At 39.6% G+C, this 20,418-nt stretch overlaps 1 protein-coding gene across 1 annotated transcript in view; it reads left to right on the forward strand.

Moving 5' to 3' along the window:
- The first annotated feature begins 1,647 nt into the window (after window positions 1-1,647).
- Window positions 1,648-20,418, forward strand: part of ifi35 (interferon-induced protein 35) — a 44,121-nt gene continuing 25,350 nt past the window's right edge. Inside the window, exons 1-5 of the mRNA XM_059006535.1 lie at window positions 1,648-1,691; window positions 5,047-5,124; window positions 6,330-6,378; window positions 16,639-16,725; window positions 17,619-17,777. Coding sequence (XP_058862518.1) covers window positions 6,367-6,378; window positions 16,639-16,725; window positions 17,619-17,777 — 258 coding nt within the window. The 5' untranslated portion in view covers window positions 1,648-1,691; window positions 5,047-5,124; window positions 6,330-6,366. The remainder of the gene's footprint in view (window positions 1,692-5,046; window positions 5,125-6,329; window positions 6,379-16,638; window positions 16,726-17,618; window positions 17,778-20,418) is intronic.

Raw genomic sequence — 20,418 nt, forward strand, 5'->3', positions numbered from 1 at the left:
ATATAAATACACACACTCCCATTTTTATTTAAGATGAAGGGAAAACATTCTGTTGCCCAAATGTTTTCCCTTCATTCTAAATACAAATGTGATTTGATATAATTTAATAAATGCTGTTAATAAATTAATCAAACAGCATGGTTAGCAGCAATTAAGTATTCTTTACATGTTTAATAGTTAAAAAGTACAATGCTTATATGGGAGTGTGAACAGGCCCAGGTGTTACTGGGAGGGAGAGAGATTCAAACACAGAACAGCTTTGGTTTTAGCACGATTGCGCAATTTTAATAAACAAAACACAAACAAATGAAAAGAGCCAAAATAAACAGTTTAGCAACAAAAAAAAACACTGTTCAGGCTGGGCAAAGCCTTCACTGAACTTTACAAAGACAAAATAAAATAGCACAAATAAACACTCATTTCTCATGGCTTCTCACATTCCTTCCCTAACAAGGAAAAGCTGAGCCTTATATGGCATGTGGCTGAGGGGTTATTGATTGATCATTAACCATTCAATCAACACCCCCCAGCCACATGCTCACATTGATTTGGCAGGGATTGGCTTTAACCCCATCCCTGCCAAACTTAAATAAATACCAAAAAAAACACATTTATTTAACCCACCACCAAAACACATTTATTTACAGGGCAGGAGACCAGGCGGTGCAGCGACCTGGGAGTCAGGCCCAGCAACCATAGGTCCAGATACGAAGGTCGGGTATCCAGGAGCCCAGGTGAGGGATCCAACTCCCAGGTGCCAGGCTGTAGCATAGTGGTGGTGGTCTCCTCACCAATGCCATTGAAAGTGCAGTTTTTCTTTATTTGATTTGTTATTCATAATTCTTGGTTTGTTCATTACATTTTAAAGTAAAATATTACTGCCCATTTTCATCATGACACAGCACATATGAGTCTGCCTTTAAATCACGCAGACCCTTCTTCACAAGATCTGTGACAGTATCAGGTGACAGTGCAGTTTTTTGTTTGTTTTTTTTAATTGTCCTTTGTTGTGTACGGAGCCTAGGGCGGGACATGAGCAAAAAAAAAATATTTATCTTTTGCGTACATCTTACTATCTTGTGGCCATGAGATAATATCTTGTGTGTAAGTCTTACTATCTTGTGGCCATGAGATAATATCTTGTGTTTAAGTCTTACTATCTTGTGGCCATGAGATAATATCTTGTGCGTACATCTTACTATCTTGTGGCCATGAGATAATATCTTGTGTGTAAGTCTTACTATCTTGTGTCCATGAGATAATATCTTGTGTTTAAGTCTTACTATCTTGTGGCCATGAGATAATATCTTGTGCGTACATCTTACTATCTTGTGGCCATGAGATAATATCTTGTGTGTAAGTCTTACTATCTTGTGTCCATGAGATAATATCTTGTGTTTAAGTCTTACTATCTTGTGGCCATGAGATAATATATTGTGCGTACATCTTACTATCTTGTGGCCATGAGATAATATCTTGTGTGTAAGTCTTACTATCTTGTGGCCACGGGATACCTATCTCGTGCGCACGACTTACTATCCCATGGCTACGAGATATCTCTCGTGCGCACGTTTTACTATCTTGTTGCCAAGAGCTCGGGGGCGTTGTTAAATTCACCGGTGCTCTGCATCGCTGTGTCGGAAGTGACATCACTTGGTGCTCATCGGTGCGGGGAATTTAACAACAGTTTGGTGAGTCAACATCGCTGATAATAATAATGATGATAATAGAAAGGTTGCTGCTGCGGCATGCAAGACTCTGGCTGACCTGTGCGAGCTGAAAGCTTATTGGGACAAAGGTTTAGTTAACTTCAACCGACTAATTAGGAGCTAGCTTGTTGTTACATTAAAATGTAGAAAGCAGCTAGCCTGCAACTGTAAATATTTATAAATATGAATATATTGTAGCGTGCACGGGGGCAGCAGCGGGGCGGGTAGGTGACGTAATCACACATAGACATAAGCCCGATATATGCTCCTTGCAAAGGAGCCGGCTCTTTTGTACAGCGGTATTGCCGCTATTCTTTAGTGTGAGAGGTCCTGGATACGCGCCCGCCCTCCGTCTGTGTGTGGATTGCCTCGCCCTGTGTGATGTGCCTGCCTGCATTAACCGGCATACGCTACATTGGTGTCAGAAGTGGGCACAGGTACCCCGGCACACACTCGTCGGACTGTAGCCTGGTGAGCAAGTCCGGGGTGGACTTGACGCTGGCAGGGGAGAGTGTAACCTGCACGGGGGAAGGCAGCAGCAGGGCTGATGGGTGACAATCAAACACAAAGACATAAGCCCGATATACGCTCCTTGCAAAGGAGCCGGCTCTTTTGTACAGCGGTATCAGTGCTATGCTTCAGTGCGAGAGGTCCTGGGTTCACGCCCGCCCTCCGCCTGTGTGTGGATTACCTCGCCCTGTGTGATGCGTCTGCCTGCGTTAACCGAGATCGCTACAATCTTAATGGATACACTTTCAAATACAGTTCGCAACTTTGTAACATATTTGTTTGAAGTATAAAAAGGACAAATAACATACGTTAAAAAAAAATCTGTTCTGTTCTCTCTCTCTCTCATATCGAATTCTTGTATGTCACCAGCTCAGTCGGCTACTCTGGATAAGTTGGCAAATGTGATATTGTTTATCAATATGATTATTAGTGCTATTATATATTTAAAAATACACAAATCCATATACATTTTTCAGCCATTTTGGTTTTGCTGCAGTTCATGAAGTGTAAAGGAATATCCCCTTGAAAGTGTCCTGAGGGCATCAGATGATTCGAGGGTATTTGCCATTTACTCCCACCTTTCACTTCCAGAGCTTGGCAACTCTACGAAATCAACCCACCCTGCCACTAACCCAACCCCGACCCTCACCTTAAGCAACCCCTGCCCTAGAACCTAGCCTCAAACCCAATACCTTACCCTAAACCTAACCATTAAGAATCATCTGATTCCCTCAGGACACTTTCTAGGGGATATTCCTGTGTGCTGCGCAGTTCACCGATTCTCAACCCTGGTTAATCCGCTGTTTTAGCGGTGACGCAACGGTGTATTTAACAGTTCGTTGAGCAACTCCTGGTGAATTTAACAACAGTTTGGTGAATCCTCTTTACATTGGTGCATGCAGCAGTGAATTTAACAACGCACCCCTCTATCACCGAAGTGCTGTCAGAATTGCCACTGTCATGCATATTCATGAGCAGTCAAGACTGGGTGTGGTTTGGTAGAGGGTATATTAGGCCTAGTATTATTATTGCAATCACGACTACAAACAGTACTAATGCCTCGGAGGTGTTCCACATTTAATTGTGGCAACACAGTAAAAAAAAAAAAAAATAGCAATATCTCCCTTTAGATGCTGCTTGGTAGCCATCAAAAAGTTGTCAATAAGTGATAGGGTTGGTTCCTGTAAATATGTTAATAACCAAAAGTTGTCTTTATCAGAGTTGCTAATAAGTGGCATCTATTGTATAAACTATGTATCTGTTTTTAATGTTTATCTGTACGAATTGACATAATGTCTGATGATTTGAATTGTGATATAAATTGTTTCGGACAAAATAGAGCAATACATAAAATGAAAATTAACATGGATACTAAAGTTGCAAGTCCATTATTAAAAATGTATTGCCTGTTTATTGTCTGTATCTATAATTAATAGCAACTGCTTCGTTTAAAAAGATGTATTCCTTTAAGAAGCTTGTCATAGGCTGAAATCTGTTTCATATCCTTTCTCCTTACATGTATTGTTTACGCATTATTAAAAAGTGTCTTATTAAATACAATGTCTATTATTGAAATGGTGTCTATTAAATACTTTCTATATTTATGACTTATTAAAGCGACTGCTTCATTTAAAAATATGTACTTTTACGTGTCTTAAATGATCAGCTTGTATTTATATTCTTAGCTCAGTTCTCAGTTACGATTGCAATTCATGACTGAACAGTTTTGAATACGCTAACAATAGTAGTTCTTAATGTATTTTAGTATGTTTTACTTATATCATCTTAAACTTTATATTTGACTTACGGATATCATCCTGCGGAAAAATGAAAAGGGAGATATTACTATTTTTTTTCCAATATTGCCACAACCTCCGTGGCATTATACTGTAGTACTAGTTACTACTTATCCTTGACAACCAAACCACGCCCCAGTCTTCACTGCTCATAATATGCATGACAGTGCAATTTCTGAGAGCACTTCGGCGATAAAGAGCTCTTGTCAGGCCAGAGGAAAACATCGATCGTAGAAACAACACGTATGTATTAAGGAGGATGTCTCTAAATAAATCTAGGTGAATCGTGTTAAAAAAAATGTAATCGTTTTAAATAGAGAATCCTGGAATGAAATAAGGCCGATTTTACATTATTCAGATAAGGGGATAAGTCGCTACCGGAACTCTTTGGATTCCCATGATGCACCGGTTCGACAGGGCCGGAAGAAAAGGCGTTGACTAATATATATATATATATATATATATATATATATATATATACACACACACATGCCATTAATGTCTATATATATATATACCTTAATGGCATGTGTCAGCAGCCTTATTTCCTTGGCATGCGCCATAAAACGGGAGCGTGCTCAGAAAATAGCCTTTTCATGATAATTACATACTGTTATAATTTGTTAGTGCTGCCGTTTTCTTCAGAAGACCTTGGGCAAATGTGAAATCTACTTTAAAAGTTTGATGCATTTTTTTCACGGTTCCATTGACGCCATAGAAATAATTTTCCCGAGCTCTCTCTATACAGAATCCTTTGAGCGCAGTGTGACGAGTATCTTGGTAATATCTTTGACAGTACTGTAATATCAACACCTCCATGTGACCTGTTTTGACCAATCAGAATATATTTAAAATACCCATTTCATTAAATATATATAATTTATGAAAACATATAATTTCATTGATATGTTTTATGACAAACGTTTAAACTTTTGTCTTAATTCATAATGTGAACAGAGTTTATTAATCGGGTATCATGAAATCCACCAAGTGCGGGTACTAGTTACTCGTTTCATGATCTGTGTTGGCAGGTTGTTTACCCACACTACTCTAGAAACGAAACTGAAAGAAAGAGGCTTTCGACAGGGAGGCAAAAAGGCACGCACAAGGTGAGTCGGAAAACAAATAAAAATATCGAAACAGGCAATATAGTCAAATTAGAAGTATTCGCAACAAAATAATGCTCCACATAGCCTACTTTTAAGTTCCTGTGTCGTGTGTTGTTTAATTAAAGCTGTTCAGTTCCTCGTAATCAAAACAACGCACATCTTTAGTTTCATATTAGTTGCAATTCGTATGATGTCCTTTATTCTAGGGAGGGGTTGTTTATATAGTTTTAAAATATACATTTAGAATGTACTTTAGTTTAAGGGTGTTTTAAAACGGCTTTACAATATAAACCAAATATGACACCAAACAACATTAGACGTTTCCTGAACGGTAGTACTAAGAAATAGCCAAATAAAAATACATATTTGTTTAAATATCTATCTATCAAGAGAGAGAGAGAGAGAGAGATAGATAGATAGATAGATAGTTAAACGTAAACACAGCAAAATTGGTGAATCTCATTAATCGGGCATTTTTAAAAAGTAGAGAGTTGTGAATTGATGATAGTTGTAAGCCCGGTAAATTCCACTTGACTTTTCAACACTGTAATCACACGCCTGCAGTTAAACAGTAAACGATTGGGTTTTGCTTTATCCTCCTGAGTCCCCATATTAATTTAAATTATGTTATTTTCATTTATAAATCAGTCACAGTGGGGTTGTTGGTGCTGGGACCTAGATGTGCCAAAATCTATTTAAATGTGTGGTGGGACTGAAGACGAGCAGGATATAAAGAATGTAGTATGTCAATCTGTTTAAATGTGTGGTGGGACTGAAGACGAGCAGTGTATAAAGAATGTAGTATGTCAATCTGTTTAAATGTGTGGTGGGACTGAAGACGAGCAGTGTATAAAGAATGTAGTATGTCAATCTGTTTAAATGTGTGGTGGGACTGAAGACGAGCAGTGTATAAAGAATGTAGTATGTCAATCTGTTTAAATGTGTGGTGGGACTGAAGACGAGCAGTGTATAAAGAATGTAGTATGTCAATCTGTTTAAATGTGTGGTGGGACTGAAGACGAGCAGTGTATAAAGAATGTAGTATGTCAATCTGTTTAAATGTGTGGTGGGACTGAAGACGAGCAGTGTATAAAGAATGTAGTATGTCAATCTGTTTAAATGTGTGGTGGGACTGAAGACGAGCAGGGTATAAAGAATGTAGTATGTCAATCTGTTTAAATGATGTCTCACCATTTTATTAGCAGATTAAAACTGAAGACGATTAAGGAGGCGAGCACAGTGATGTCGGACCAGGTAATTTACTAAAGATGAATGTTGAACCATTGTTAAGGTGACCAGATTTTTACTTCCTTAAACTGAGACAGTATGGAAAATAACTTCCAAGCACCGGAGAAGCTCAAGGGTTTTTATTTTCACTTTCATATAGAAAGTGAATGCAGAGACTCATGGTAATACGCAGAGTGGAATATTTTATATCAAACCCTTTTTGTGTGAAAAAATGATCTTACTGTCTTTGTAATTCCATTTCTACATAACAAGTATAGTTATTACATTACACAGTAGCAATTAAATACTGTCAAATTCCGAGATTCTGTTTTATTGCTGATTACTGCTGCAAATCTAGTCCCTTTTCTGCCTAATAAACTGCATCTCTGATTTCCACTCCATCTTGCTCTGTCTCTATGCTATCTTCCAGTATCCAGTCTTTTTCGATCTGAAAAAAGAAACAAGGACCAGGGGTCACAAATGGAGATTAGATAAAGGGGCATTCAGAACAGAAAATAGGAGGCACTTTTTTCACACAGAGAATTGGGAGGGTCTGGAACCAACTCCCCAGTAATGTTGTTGAAGCTGACACCCTGGGATCCTTCAAGAAGCTGCTTGATGAGATTCTGGGATCAATAAGCTACTAAAACCAAACGAGCAAGATGGGCTAAATGGCCTCCTCTCGTTTGTAAACTTTCTTATGTTCTTATGTTCTACTTAAATGTACTAGCAAATGTGTTCCAAGCTGCACTGAAAGGAACATTTCCTTTAAGCCTGTTATAAATTTGTTGAGGTGAGGTCACAGGGAACCTTTTGTGTATCTTGAAGAATTTAGTGAACCAGTCAAGCTACAAAGCCAGATCGGCCCCTGTTAAGCACTAACTGATTGATTGTGTTCACTGTTAAATAAATCCAAAATCATACAAGTTATATTCTACTTTTTTTGAGTGTTTTGTGCAGCGGGGAGGGAGCAAGTAGATTTTTTAAGAAAGACAAGTAGATTTTTCTAGCATTTTGTCCGTTGGACATCAAGTTGTTTTCATAAAATGCACACATATGATCATTCATCCCATGGACATTAAACTTAGTCATGCATCATATTCCACATGTAAAGTGTGTATACTGACATTTTTTCCCCTGATTTTTCCCAATGTTTCAATTAAAAACAAATTTATACCGATTTTATCCCTAATTTAATATGTAAAATAAAATTTGTTAAGATAAAAACTGAAAATGCGGAACACTATGGGCCATTCCATTCTCTAAACAGCAGAAACGTGTTTTTCATGCAGTAAGCCCCTTTACTGCGTTTGCGTTGTATGCGATGAGGACACTGAGGATCAAGGCAGCTGTGTTTTGTACATTATTTTCATCCCACAACTGCTAATTCTGAGGAGTTTACTGCTTACTTAGCAGATACACTGCATCTTGACTCTAACCACACAACAGTAGTAGGTCAGGCTGTCAGTATGACAATTGCGACGAATGGCATTGATTTCAATTGTGTGTCTTAGTTTGTAATAGACAACGTAACAGAGGGAGAAACACTAGCTGTTTACGCCTATGCTTAGTCGTATACAATGTTTTGTGGCATATTTCAATAGCGACTCGAGTTCCAACATGGATTAGCAGTGCTATTATAAAAAAAAAAAACGATAAAGTGAAAAAACCGAGAACCCAAAATACAAACAGAATTGTGATCAAATGAAAAAGCTGAAATAATAAATCAATCCAAATCAAACAATACTCAGTGACCAACAGAGACTAAATAAAAAGAAAACCCAACCACCGGTTCAAACATGTGGCAACAAGAGACGCAAACTAAGAGAAAACCAGATTAAATATTAAATTGCTACTTAATATCAACATAATTTAAAAATAAAAATTAAAATGTACAAAGTAAAAGGTAAAAAGAAACAGCAGCTGACAATTGTTCCGTCTGCAAGAACACAACAAAATGAAAGCTACAAGCAATGTCAGCGCTATGTTTAAAACAGGTCACCTCGGGGAGCTGTTTAACTCACCCTGCAATACCACTACACATTAACTAAGGATTGAACACATTACCTCAGGCAGCGTTAGGCTTCCCTACAAGTACCTGTATACATCACAATAAGTTTTAAACATTACCTCTATGAACAGTAATATCAGCACCGTCTTGCACAGTTAGCCCTACAAATACAGGCAAGTGATTATTGGCAGTTAAAATAAAACTAAAACATTGTACTGGGAAAATAAAACTGCATACCTTCAACACAGGTTAGGACTCGCTTCAACAAACAGCTAGCAACCCCAGCCTTCAACGAAATGAATGATTTTCCTGACAAAGTCGATGTGCCAGCTTATATGCACAGAAGCTGATAATGAGCGCTTGTTAAACACTCAAGTAGAAACGAGTCCCACCTGTTACACAGAGTTAAACATAAATGTTCCATTAACAATTTCTTTCTCTGCTTTGACTGTCTCGCAGGACGCTGTGATTTGGGACAAGACCCCCGCCCTCCTCCTACTGAGCGCATTTATTTTGTCCTTAGTGCTTCATTGAAGTTAATGTTCTCACTGATTCAGCACCAAAAAAACTTTCATAATTCCCCACCACTTCTTTTGCTGGTACATTTAGCTCCTGGGGCTCATTTCTATATCATGAGGTCATATGTGTAAACACGACAAGTCTTTCGACCACTTCTCATCTCCGAACACCACCGGTTCTCGCTTGTTTCTATATACTTGTCGGATCTTAATTGCTGTCGCGTTTGAATACGACAGATAGGCTAGAGCACCGTATTACCTGGCAAAAAGGTCAATTGCGCACCACAATTTTGAATGGGAAATTGCATTCACGTATGTAACTATTGATGAAGGAGACATATACTACTGTATTAAATGTCCTAAAACACATGTTCAGCTACCCTTTATGTAATTGTATATATTCCCATATAATGCAGTCGTTTGGAAGTGCACCATTCACACAGAATTCTAGCTATTACATATCGTTATAGTTAAATTGGTATATATTACCACATAGTAATTACACCTGTCAGAACACGTGTGACACATTAAAACATTTAAATGAAATGATATGAATTCCTAAGGGAATTTGTTCTATGTGTTTGGAGACGAGGGATGATGGAATTTGAAAAGTAAGCTGACCCAGTTTACAAGTGCTGTTAGATCGGTGCGAACAAAAATCAAGCTTTAAACACGTTTTCCAACAAAAGCGTCACAGCAGTCTGTTGACAGTGCTGCTCGCTAATGCTGTGCTTGTACGTACTCAACATATATATATTTTTTTCCTGAAGAGCCTCTGCGGTACGATCAACCAATTGAATATCTGCATTTTCTCTGCGGCAGCCCAATCATAAGTTAGCTGGGAGGGACATAAACTGTGTCTGTTTCAGTTGCAGGTACTGACAGTAAGTTTAACCAATAGGAGAATCAAATATCTGCCAAGTTTTACGCAGCTGTCCAACCATAAGAAACCAGAGGCAGTTCACGGTATTCTGCATGAAAACTGAAGGCGAGTGAGAAGCCAATGGGAAAGTGAAAGATCTGACATCATTCGTGAGCAGAGGCGGGGTGTTAATATGCCAGTTAAGCACTGAATTTCTCCGACTGTTATTGAGAAAAGTAATACATTTCAGTATTTCAAATTTAATTTTCTCTCTCTCTCTCTCTCTCTCTATATATATATATATATTAATTTCACCAGACAAGGGAAACACTGTAGTAGATTTAGTTACGAATCCACTTTCTCTGAATAATTGTACTGGAGATAAGCGATCTTTAAAACAGAGTAGTGTTGACAAATTGAAACAAAGCGAGACGCTATCTATCCTTGTTTATTTTAGTTTATTCATGGTTATCTGTGTAAACATGCTATTTAAAAATATTTGCATTGCATATTTTATATAAATAAAGAATAAGCGCAGCATGCACAATTACTGTCTGAGACTTGGCCTTATCAGAGTGAGCCAAGAATAACTCGCACTAAAACTCTTATATATATATATATATATATATATATATATATATATATATACACACACACAGTGCCTATAGAAAGTCTACACCCCCTTGAACTTTTTTCACATTTTGTTGTGTTGGTGCCTCAGAGTTTCATGCATATAAATGAGGATTTTTTTCCACTTATCTACATACCATAATCCACACTGTTAAGGTGAAAAAAAGTTTTTATTGAGAAAAAAATTATATATTAAAAATACGAAACTGAAAGATCATAATTGGATAAGTCTCCACCCCCCCTGAGTTAATACTTGGTGGAAGCACCTTTGGCAGCAATTACAGCTGTGAGTCTGTTGGGATAGGTCTCTACCAACTTTGCACACCTAGATTTGGCAATATTTGACCATTCTTCTTTACAAAACTGTTCAAGCTCTGTCAAGTTCCTTGGGGAGTGTTGATGGACAGCAATCTTCAGGTCATGCCACAAATTTTCGATTGGATATTAGGTCAGGGCTCTGACTGGGCCACTCAAGGACATTTACCTTTTTGTTCCTTAGCCACTCCAGTGTAGCTTTCGCTGTGTGCTTTGGGTCGTTGTCATGCTGAAAGGTGAACTTCCGTACCAGTTTCAGCTTTCTTGCAGAGGGCAGCAGGTTTTCCTCAAGGACTTCTCTGTACTTTGCTCCATTCATTTTCCCTTCTATCCTGACAAGTGCCACAGTCTTTGCCGATGAGAAACATCCCCATAACATGCTGCCACCACCATGCTTCACAGTAGGGATGGTGTTCTTTGGGTGATGCACTGTGTTGGGTTTGCGCCAAACATAACGCTTTGCATTTAAGCCAAAATGTTCAATTTTAGTTTCGTCAGACCACAAAACTTTTTGCCACATGGCTACAGAATCTACTGAGTGTTTTTTTTGCATATTTCAAACAGGATTCAAGGTGGGCTTTCTTGAGTAATGGCTTCCTTCTTGCCACCCTACCATACAGGCCAGATTTGTGGAGTGCTTGGGATATTGTTGTCACATGCACACTTTGACCAGTCTTGGCCATAAAAGCCTGTAGCTCTTGCAAAGTTGCCATTGGCCTCTTGGTAGCCTCTCTGATCAGTGTCCTTCTTGCTCGGTCATCCATTTTTGAGGGATGGCCTGATCTAGGCAGGGTCTTGGTGGTGCCATACACCTTCTACTTCTTAATAATCATCTTGCTCCAAGGGATATTCAAGGCCTTTGATATTTTTAATACCCATCCCCTGATCTGTGCCTTTCAACAACTTTGTCCTGGAGTTCTTTTGAAAGCACCTTGGTGCTCATGGTTGAGTCTTTGCTTTGAAATGCACTACCCAGCAGAGGGAACCTACAGGAACTGTTGAATTTATCCTGAAGTCATGTGAATCAATACAATTTAACACAGGTGGAGGCCACTTGGGATTCATGGCAGTGTAGCAAGGCGGAAACCATTGCTCACTAAGAAGAACAATTGGTGTGGAAGTGACAGCGTGGGAGAAGTACAGTCATGGACAAGTACAGCGAAGTTAGAAGCAGTTTGAAAGCAGGTTGACAGCTGCCGAAGCTAAACTGAACTTCCAAAAATAAATAAATAAATGAATAAACAAAACATGGTCTTCAAGCCAGTAATCTGTGACAACTGCATGATGTGGGAAATCTGAGAAAACCCAACAGAGCTCAACCAAGTGTGTGTAAAGTGCTGCACGATCCAGGACTTGCTTCACATAAGTCTGTTGGAAATGGAGCTGGAGGAAATGAGGCAGCAACAGGAGCTTGAAGAGCTGACACACCCCTAATTCATGGAAGTCTGCATCCCTAGCAGACTGAAAACCACCAGGGAGATGGAAGAGAGTCGAAAAAGCTGGGTTCAGATAGGTAGAAGCAGGGAAGAAAATAAACTTTGTCAAACACAACCGCCAGAAATCCAAACATGCAACAAATTTGAGCCACTTCAACATTTAGATGACCAAAACCAACATCAAGAGAATGAAAGGAACAACATCCAGGACCCTATAAACAGTGCTGGCCAGGCAGCAAAAAGAAGGGAGGTCATGATTGTTGGGGACTCCATATTGAGAAACGCAGCAAGTTCAGTTCGCAGTTTGGACCCCCTTACTACAACAGTGTGCTGCCTTCCAGGAGCCTCTGTCAAGCACATCACTGAGAACGTGGACAGGCTCCTAGAACGAACAGGAGATGACCCGGTAGTAGTCGTCCACATCGGTACAAACAACATTGGAAGAGACAGGCCAAGATCCCTGCAAAACAAATTCAGAGAGCTAGGAAGGAAATTAAAAGACAAGACCAAAACTGTGGTATTTTCTGGGATACTGCCGGCGCCTTGCAAAGGACCATATGGACAGCTGGAAATACAAAATCAAAATGCATGGCTGAAATCGTGGTGCACACAGGAAGGCTTCACCTTTCTTGAACATTGGAGCACATTCTACAACAAGGATTAGTGGGACGGACTGCACTTAGACAGAAAGGGAATCAATCTACTCGGAGAAAGGATCCTTGAGGAGGTCCAGAAGCATTTAAACTAGAAAGGAAGGGGGGAGAAAACAAAAAACAGAAGGGAGACCACATCAAAACAAGGGCAACAACTCAGGTAAGACACCTATTAAATGTATTTATCTCAATGCTAGAAGTCTCAGACACAAAATGTTAGAACTTGAAGCTACTGCACTAACAAGTAACTATGGGCAGCAGTGTGGAGTAGTGGTTAGGGCTCTGGACTCTTGACCGGAGGGTTGTGGGTTCAATCCCCAGTGGGGACACTGCTGCTGTACCCTTGAGCAAGGTACTTTACCTAGATTGCTCCAGTAAAAACCCAACTGTAAAATGGGTAATTGTATGTAAAAAGAATGTGTTATCTTGTAACAATTGTAAGTCGCCCTGGATAAGGGCGTCTGCTAAGAAATAAATAATAATAATAATAATAATAATTAGGACCTGGGCACCTTGCCATCATTGAAGGAACCGTGAATTCTGCTCTGTATCAGAGAATTCTACAGGAGACTGTCAGGCCATCCGTCCGTGAGCTGAAGCTGAAGCGCAGCTGGATCATGCAGGAAGACAATGATCCGAAACACACAAGCAAGTCTACATCAGAATGGTTGAAGAACAAGAAATTTAAAGTTTTGGAATGGCCTAGTCAAAGTCAAGACCTAAACCCCATTGAGATGTTGTGGCAGGACCTGAAACGAGCAGTCCATGCTCGAAAACCCACAAGTGTCACTGAGTTGAAGCAGTTCTGCATGGAGGAGTGGGCCAAAATTCCTCCACGGCGCTGTGAGAGACTAATCAATAACTACAGGAAGCATTTGGTTGCAGTTATTGCTGCTAAAGGTGGCGTCACCAGTTATTGAGTCTAAGGGGGCGATTACTTTTTCACACAGGGGCATTGGGTGTTGCATAACTTTCTTTAATAAATAAATGAAATATGTATCAATTTTTTGTGTTATTTGTTCACTCAGGGTCCCTTTTATCTAATATTAGGTTTTGATTGAAGATCTGATAACATTCAGTGTCAAAAATATGCAAAAATGCAGAAAATCAGACAGGGGGCAAATACTTTTTCACGGCACTATATATATTTATATATATATATATATATATATATATATATATATATATATACTGTATATGTCGTGGGAAGGCAGTGTTTAAGATAAGAACCTATTCAATAGTCAGCGTGCCCGCAAACAGCCAAGTAAGATCAATTTATGCCTGTGCCCATGTTACTTTGAAGACCACTGTGTTGATGAAGTTGAGAATCATAAGGTTATTTTCAAAACAACAACAAAATAATCTTTTCAGCAAAAAAGATGAAATGGACAGAGATAGTGAATAAAATGAGTGCTGTCAATACCGGGAGGACTAGAACGTGGATGCAAGCAAAAAAGAAATGGACAGATTATAGTAGCATGACCCTCAAAAAACATCAGCAGTGGGGCTAAGAGAGAGAGAGAAAACAGGTGGAGGATCCCCACCCTGCTACATTCTATCTGCAGAAGAAGAGAGAGGAATTCAAATTTTGGGGACGGCTACCACTGATGGTGTTCCAGGTGGATGTGACACTTTGCCATCTCATGTCCCAACTGATAGCAGATGAATGGAGGAGTCAGTTGATCCCAGTGGTATTTATTTTCATTTAAGTATTTAAGGACAGTAGTAGTGTCTATTACATGAGAGGGCTTAAAAGGGTATGTGTTTCATAGGTCAATGGAAAATAATGCATTATCTATATTTCGGAGGAGGGGGAGCGGGATGTCGAAGGACCCGTTACCTCCGGATTACTGTAATCTGCAGCAGTAGCACCAATACGTCCATCGAGAGTGAACGTGTGCAGCTGCAGTGCCGACATGGTGGAAACAGAGAAAGCCCCCTTCAAATAGAAAAGAGAAAATTACAAATAAAAGAAGACATTTTGGCATTGAAGCAGGAAGAGGTTGCTATACAGAAGGAGTATTTGCAGGTTTCAGCAGATACTGCTGAAAAACAGTTGATGGCAACACAGATGTTAATGTGGATGTTGATACACTCCAATCCTTCTCTCCGTGCATCTACAGGAGTTCCATCGATGCCTCCTGAAATGTCTTGTGAGAGTTCTCAGTTTTACATAAACAAAACAGTATCACTTTTGTATTCTACTTGTTCAAATTCAGAACTCACTGTTTTAATGTGTGTTTTTTTATTTTATTTTGCAGATGCATGTTACTTTCCCCCTTTATTTGTATTATGCAAAAAAAATAACGTCTTCAGTCTGTGGTCTTATGTCACGTTTATTTAGCAATGAAAGTGCTTATTTAAATATATAGTTGCATATATAGTTGCAAAAACATTCTGTATAGCCTTAACAATCCTTGTATTGCAGCAATTCAAAATAAAACTAAAACTAAATTAAGTATACTACTTTTTTGTAAGGGTACTGCATACTTTCTCCACTTTTTGTTTAACACTATGGTAATATGTGTCTAGCGACGCATTAAGGTTAAACGTATCTTTCCTGAATTAATATATGTCGAACTTGGTGCCCTTGAGAACTTTCAGAACATGTTCAGGCGGTCATGTTGTTCAAACTGCTGATCTTTGATATCTTCTAGTGTCATATTGCTCTTCTGGGCTATGTTGTGAAGTACACGTACTGCTATAATTATCTTCACACACTTTTCAGGTGAATATTGTAGAGCACAACCAGATGTGTGTAGAACTCAAGTGCATTTTTAGGGCTCCTATGCACCTGTCAATAACCTGCCTAGTTTTGGCATGGGCAGTGTTCTGTTTCTCTCCTGCTCTTGATGGTGTTTATACTGGTGTTAAAAGTCTCCCAATAGCCAGCCACCTTGGAAGCCACCTTCCTCTCCAATGTCTTTCACACCACAATTCCTCCATATTACTGCATCATGTGTGGCGCCCGGACACTTTGCTACCACGTTTGTGAATAAGAGTTGGTGGTTGCATATTATCTAAACATTCAAGGAATGGTAGATTCCTCACTCTGTTCTCCTTTGTGACAGACTCAGAACCGTACTTTTCTTTTGCGCGCCCTTTATAAATTTATATATAAATTAAGAAACGGTATCAATTGAAACTGTATCAACATTCATTTTGTGCAGTTGAACAAACCTTATTTTTCTTGTTGATTTGCTGCGATCTGCGTTTCGATACAATGTGTCTTTGTCAGGCAGTTCATTATTATGACTATTCAAGGGAACCACCCTAGCTTATATACAGGGATGATACAATCATTCAATTAACTGCACTTATCTAGACATCAATTAATTCGCATTAGACATGACATCACTATTACTATTGATTAACATTTTAAATGATCACAATAGAAATCCAATGTTTAAGATCTAGTTAAGGATTTGTTCTCTGTCAATCTGCATGGAGGCTGTGTGGTCCAGTGGTTAAAGAAAGGGGCTTGTAACAGGGAGGTTCCTGGTTCAAATCCCATCTCAGCCACTGACTCATTGTGTGACCCTGAGCAAGTCACTTAACCTCCTTGTGCTGTCTTTCAGGTGAGACGTAATTGTAAGTGACTCTGCAGCTGATGCATAGTTCACACACCCTAGTCTCTGTAAGTCGCCTTGGATAAAGGGGTCTGCTAAATAAACAAATAATAAATGGAACTGAAGAACAGCTTTTGAACTTGTAGTCAATACACCTTAAAACAGTGTTTCAGTAATTACAGTAAGATCCACTGCGAACTATTACAAATATCACAAAAAGATAAGGGAACACTTAAAAAAACTACATACTAATGTTAAATGCACAAAACTGATAATTCATGTTTTTGTTGCAGGGTTTTTCACTTCTCACTTCCATTGGGCCAGACACTTCTCCTAGGAAACATCTGGAGATGATCCAACAAGAAATAAAGAAATACAAGGTGCGTGTCTTCGGATTCCCCTGCTGCCTTGTTGTCCCTGTGCACCCTGGCCCATAGCCCAAGGTCACTCCTATCCACTTAGCAGTTTTGTGCACTGCACCCCTGCCATAACACAATGTATGTTGTCTTGTTAACATTATGCAATCCAAGATTTCAAATATAAAGGCAGGACTATCGCATCTTGTTGAAGACTTCATTTGCTTGATTGCTTACTTGCTTTTGGCAATAAGGTGTTTGGGTTTAACAGTACATTTTTAATTGTTTAGTTTATTTTTAAAGCGTTGACATGATCTAGTTTTACAGAAAAAAAGGAAAGCAAATTTATTTTTTAACCAGTGGACTAGTTCCCTAATCAGACAACAAAAAGGAGCAACATTCATACACACACAATACACTTCTCCCGTAAATCAGTATTCACTCCCGAATAGTTATTAGGAAATTATTCTGTGTTACCTTCTAATAGGGAACTAAAACTAAGTCGCCCTGGATAAGGGCGTTTGCTAAGAAACAAATAATAAATAATAATAATCCAGAACTCACAGTGCAGTAAAATATTATTTGATATTACATTGTATAATGCATTGGATGGAGTACAACTACAGTTGATTTCCCCAAGAGTAAACTACTAGGAAAAGCACAGTAAATAATGTACTTTGGGATCTAAACTGCCTCTGGGGTAGGATAGTTAATTCCAATGTTGGGTGAACTCGCTCCACAATTCCCCCCCAGACTGAAGGGGGTCCCACTTAAGTGCAATCTTGTTGCCATATTAAAGTTTAGGAGGGAATTCTGCATCACAATATCTGGAGTAAAGAGTGTTACGAGTCCTGGTCTGCTATCAGTGCACAGCAGTATGGTCCAGTCTTCCCTATATGTGGCCTTCTTCCTTGTAGGCCACTTGTGAACAGCTGGAGAACGACCAGACAGAACTGAAGGTTGCCAGGGACAACCTGCTGGAGATAACGAAGGAGTTCAAAATGCGTTCAGCAACTGTGCAACAGAGACGCCAAGAGGAAGAGCAGCTCAAAGCCAGTCAAGTAAATCTTCACAAGGTACAAGTTTTTACAAAATAATGCATGTTGGTGGATGTGTGCAGATATCATTGTATTGGTTCAGAAACTAGTATCATGTGTGTCACCCCAGATTCATGATGGATAATTAGAACAGGACTTGGACTGAATACTTGAATATTTAAAAAATCTGTACAATTCCATGTCAGCAGTCCTTGTTGCTGGCTTATTCAGGAGTTCCATCAGGATGATAGTGTAGATAGATGCCCGGAAGTACACAGTATTCTGCAATGTATGTGTGATGATATGGCCTACCCCCTTATTATTATTTATTTCTTAGCAGATGCCCTTATCCAGGGCGACTTACAATTGTTACAAGATATCACATTATTTTTACATACAATTACATTACTTTTTACACATTATTTTACATACAATTACCCATTTATACAGTTGAGTTTTTACTGGAGCAATCTAGGTAAAGTACAGCAACAGCATCCCCCACCTGGGACTGAACCCACAACCCTCCGGTCAAGAGTCTAGAGCCCTAACCACTACTCCACACTGCTGCCCTATGATCACGATTGCTGGGTTACAAAAGGAAACGGTACCACATTTTGTGCCCGGTATACAGTGCCGTGAAAAAGTATTTGCCCCCTGTCTGATTTTCTGCATTTTTGCATATTTTTGACACTGAATGTTATCAGATCTTCAACCAAAACCTAATATTAGATAAAAGGGACCCTGAGTGAACAAATAGCACAACAATTTGATACATATTTCATTTATTTATTGAAGAAAGTTATGCAACACCCAATGCCCCCGTGTGAAAAAGTAATCAACCCCTTAGACTCAATAACTGGTTACGCCACCTTTAGCAGCAATAACTGCAACCAAACGCTTCCTGTAGTTATTGATTAGTCTCTCACAGCGCCGTGGAGGAATTTTGGACCACTCCTTCATGTAGAACTGCTTAAACTGAGTGACATTTGTGGGTTTTCGAGCATGAACTGCTCGTTTCAAGCATACTTATGCTAGGCCCAGATTATGTCAGTCAGACTTGGTTTAGTTCTTGACAGGAGGTGGTTGCCTCGAGCCATTCAATAAATCTTAAATTATTGGTAGCAAACTCAAAAATTATGGTATGACAAGTCATCATGTGTCAGGCTGTACAAACCTGGACAGAAGGTTTTGTTGTTATTACCTACTTCTACCAGCAGCCTTCTCGTCAAATGGCAAGGTCCTTACGAGGTGGTGTCAAAGAAAGGTCCTGTGACATATGAACTTGCTATGCCAGACAAATGGAAAAAATTTCAAATCTTTCACATCAACATGTTGAAAGAGTGGACCACAAGGCCAGAATTGGTAGCGGATTAATTGTTGGCTCAAGCAGTTTCTGAGGAAGAAGAATCTCCATGGGAAATACTGGCCATCATCTAAAGGGAAGTCTGCTCTCCCAAAGATGGAGCACCTGACTGATCAACAGCAGGATGAGATGGAGCACATTATTCCTGAAGGTTTGTTCAAGAAAGAGCCAGGTCGCACTGAGCTCTTAAAGCATGATACCCATCTTTTGTCACCAGGTCCCTGCAGACAGATGTGTTCCCGAGTATCGGCCCGCCTAATGGCATCCCTTGTCTAGGAAATGGACGACATAATAAAAATGGGGGTATTAGAACTATCACATAGTAAATGGTGTAGTCCAGTAGTCCTAGTTCTGAAGTAAAATGGCCAACTATGCTTGTGTGTGGACTTCTCTAAGCTCAATGCCATCTCAGCCTTTGATCCATACCGATGCCTTGTGTGGACGAGTTGGTGGAAAGGCTCAGCAGGGCCACTTATCTTAGTACCCTTGACCTGTGTAAAGGTTATTGGCAAGTGCCACTAACTGAGGCAGTCAAAAAGATAACTGCCTTCAAGTCTCCCCGAGGGCTATACCAGTTTACAGTAATGGCTTTTGGCTTGCACGGGGCGGCTGCCACCTTGCAACGTCTCATGGACCAGGTGCTGCGAGGAGCTGAGGCTTACACCGCTGCTTACATAGACGACGTTGTAATCTTGAGTAACACCTGGGAAGATCACTTACAACATCTTCAAGATATCTTTCACAGAATACACCAAGCCAGACTGGTAGTTAATGCCAAAAAGTGCACACTTGTTCAACTTGAGGTGCAATACTTAGGATATGTGATTGGTGGTGGTTTGATCAAACCGCTAGTCAATAAAGTGGAGGCCATCAGGAATCGACAGCATCCAAAAACAAAGAAACAAGTGCGTTCGTTTTTAGGACTTGTCGGGTGGTACTGCGGGCTCATCCCAGATTTTTCCAAGCGTTCCACTCCACTGACTGATTTAACAAGAAAAAACTGTCTTAACAAACTTGTATGGACCAGGAATGTGACATTGCTTTTACTGACCTGCAAGAGTGCATGTGCAAGGGGCCCATACTTCAGAGTCCTGATTTTGATTTGCCTTTTACTGTGCAGACGGACGCCTCAGGAGTCGGGCTAGGCGCAGTGTTGCTGCAAGGAGCAGATGAAAAGAAGCAGCCTGTTATTTACATTAGTTGTTTCCTTGAGAAATTAGATAATCTACAGTTGAGATAGATTGCCTAGCTATCAAATGGGCCATGGACACACTGAAATACTATTTGCTAGCGAAAGACTTTGTTAGAGACCGACCA

This window comes from Acipenser ruthenus, chromosome 33 (genome assembly GCF_902713425.1).
Source record: "Acipenser ruthenus chromosome 33, fAciRut3.2 maternal haplotype, whole genome shotgun sequence".
Taxonomy (NCBI): Eukaryota; Metazoa; Chordata; class Actinopteri; order Acipenseriformes; family Acipenseridae; genus Acipenser; species Acipenser ruthenus.